The following is a 2,500-nucleotide window of genomic DNA, read 5'->3' on the forward strand; positions in this document are numbered from 1 at the left end:
GCTATATTTGCGTTGACAGTTTACTAAATAAATGTACTGGATAGGTTGTATAGTACATGTTACAACTTGCTTGGATATGCAGTACTTCAGAATCTGCACTGGCGTATATATTCTTACCAGAATTTAACGATGCTGACGAAACTTCCTTCAGCCACCTCATGTAAGATCCAACGCCTGGCAGTCCGTTGTAGTTTATGGATCCTCTCGAAATCATTCATGCTGAGGGAATAGTCGAGCACAAGGGCAAACTTGGCCTCTTCTTGGCCTATCACAATGAACTCTGGCGACGCCGAGGAGTTGGTTGGGGGGTTCCTGTTAGGATATGTTGAAGAACTTTTATGTTACTCGTCTAGCACTTTCTATATTAGCCTATACTATATTGTTGCACTTCTAAATGATAAGTTTATCTATTTCATCTCTCACCTTCACTGTCATACCACTCTCTCTTTACACACACACACACACACACACACACACACACGCACACGCACACACACACACACACGCACACACACACACACACACACACACACACACACATACACACACACACACACACACACACACACACACACACACACACACACACACACACACTACTGCTTACAAATTTGCTGTCACTCGGAATCGAGTATGACGATCATGCAGCTATGATACAATGATATGAGTTATTAAGGATGTCACCTTCATTGGTGAGTTTTGAGGTGACTAAAGAGGACGATACGGGACCGGTAGGGTCGATTAAAGAAGTTACACATGTGGAGGGCTGCATCTAGTGCGGGAGGGGTGGCGGCAGCGTCTTTCTGGCGTTGGCACTCGTCTGCCTTGTTATGCAGTCGGGCTAACTCGAAAGTATTGACACCTTCTTGTGTGGTGCTCCTCCAAGCATTACGGTGTGGAGTAATCGTCTCTCAGGTGAGGGGATCTATTTGGCACTTTTCATGTTTGTCATAAGATTATCCTTAAAACTCTTTATTTGCCCTCCAGCATTACGTTTACTATTTGTTAAGTGACAGTAAAGTACTGCACACACACACACACTCACACATACACACACACACACCCACACACACACACACACACATCAATAACTTGTAATAAACCAGTGTATTCACTCCCAGTAAACACTACTCCTTGCACTGTCACTATGTTGAAATGAACTGTAGTTTGAGCTTTTCCCCATCTAGTTATTATATATCTTATTTGTATCACTTATGTTACTTGAATATTATTTGTAATTCGAAACCCATTCCCCAAATATGTATCTGTATATTTTCAGCCTTCTGGCTGCCAAGCTCTTTCAATAAACCGTTAATTATTATTTTTATTATTACTCGCACACACACACACAAACACACTCTACTACTACATTGCTGTCACTTAGAATCGATTATGACGCTCATGCAGCTATGATACAATGATATGAGTTATTAAGGATGTCACCTTCGTTGGTGAGTTCTGAGGTGACTAAAGAGGCCGATACGGGACATGCAATGCCGTCCAAAAATGTTGCACGTGTGGAGGGCTACATTTACTGCGGGAGGGACGCCAGCAGCGTCTTCCCAGCGTTTGCGCTTGTCTGCCTCTGTATGCAATTAGGCCAACTCGAAAGAATTGACACCTTCTAGTGTGGTGCTCCTCCAAGCGTTAAGGTGTTGAGTAATCGTCTCCCAAGTGAGAGGGGTCAATTTGGCATTTTTTTTTAGGTTTGTCTTAACACTTTCCTTGCTCCTTTTCAGTTGCCCATTAGCGTCACGTTTACAATTCCTTAGGTGACTGTAAAGTAGCTGATATGGCAGTCTACTGTCGTCCATGTGGGTATCATGGCCAGTCCAGTGTAGTTGTTCAACGATAATGCCAGCGAGAATACTGTCATTTGTTATCTTGTCTTCCTAGCGAACTCGATGGATGGAATGTAGACCACGTTGGTGAAAGTTTTCAAGTGCCTTGAGGTGCCTCCTGTACGTGACCCAACTCTCGCTGCCATATAGGAGGGTGGGGACGACCACTGCTTGATATACATGCAACTTTGTGGATAATTTCATCTCTCTACACCTGAAGACACAGGTACGGAGTCTGCCAAAGGCTTGAGATGCATATCAGATACGATGTTGAATCTCTTCATTGAGATCTTCAGTGTTGGACAGGTGGGGGCCGAAAAACCGAAAGTGGGCAACATTATAGTACCGTTAAGCTGGATGGATGGTGGAGATGTGACTGAAACAGGGGCAGGTTGAAAGAGAATCTGAGTCTTACGTATATTTACCTCAAAACCGAAGTGTGCATACACATCTGCGTAGGTGTTCAGTATCTCCTGTAGGTCGCGTTCAGTGTAAGCAAAAAGGTCGTCTGCATACTGACGTTTAGTAATGGAAGCTGCCGATACCTTTGTTCCTGCCCGGAGTCGTCTAATGTTGAAAAGACCCTTTATCCGGTACTCGATGTCCACCCCACCGACTAAATTGGCACTCTCACTAGTAAGGAAGGCAGCCAAGTAAAT

General features: G+C 44.0%; 1 protein-coding gene across 1 annotated transcript in view; it reads right to left on the reverse strand.

Moving 5' to 3' along the window:
- Positions 1 to 117: 117 nt before the first annotated feature.
- The window catches only part of LOC121867587 (calcium-activated chloride channel regulator 1-like), a gene marked incomplete at both ends in the record, with an annotated part of 5,141 nt that continues 2,758 nt past the window's right edge, over positions 118 to 2,500 (reverse strand). The window contains one exon of the mRNA XM_042367612.1: positions 118 to 312. Coding sequence (XP_042223546.1) covers positions 118 to 312 — 195 coding nt within the window. The remainder of the gene's footprint in view (positions 313 to 2,500) is intronic.

This window comes from Homarus americanus, unplaced genomic scaffold (genome assembly GCF_018991925.1).
Source record: "Homarus americanus isolate GMGI-L3 unplaced genomic scaffold, GMGI_Hamer_2.0 scaffold14221, whole genome shotgun sequence".
Classification (NCBI taxonomy): Eukaryota; Metazoa; Arthropoda; class Malacostraca; order Decapoda; family Nephropidae; genus Homarus; species Homarus americanus.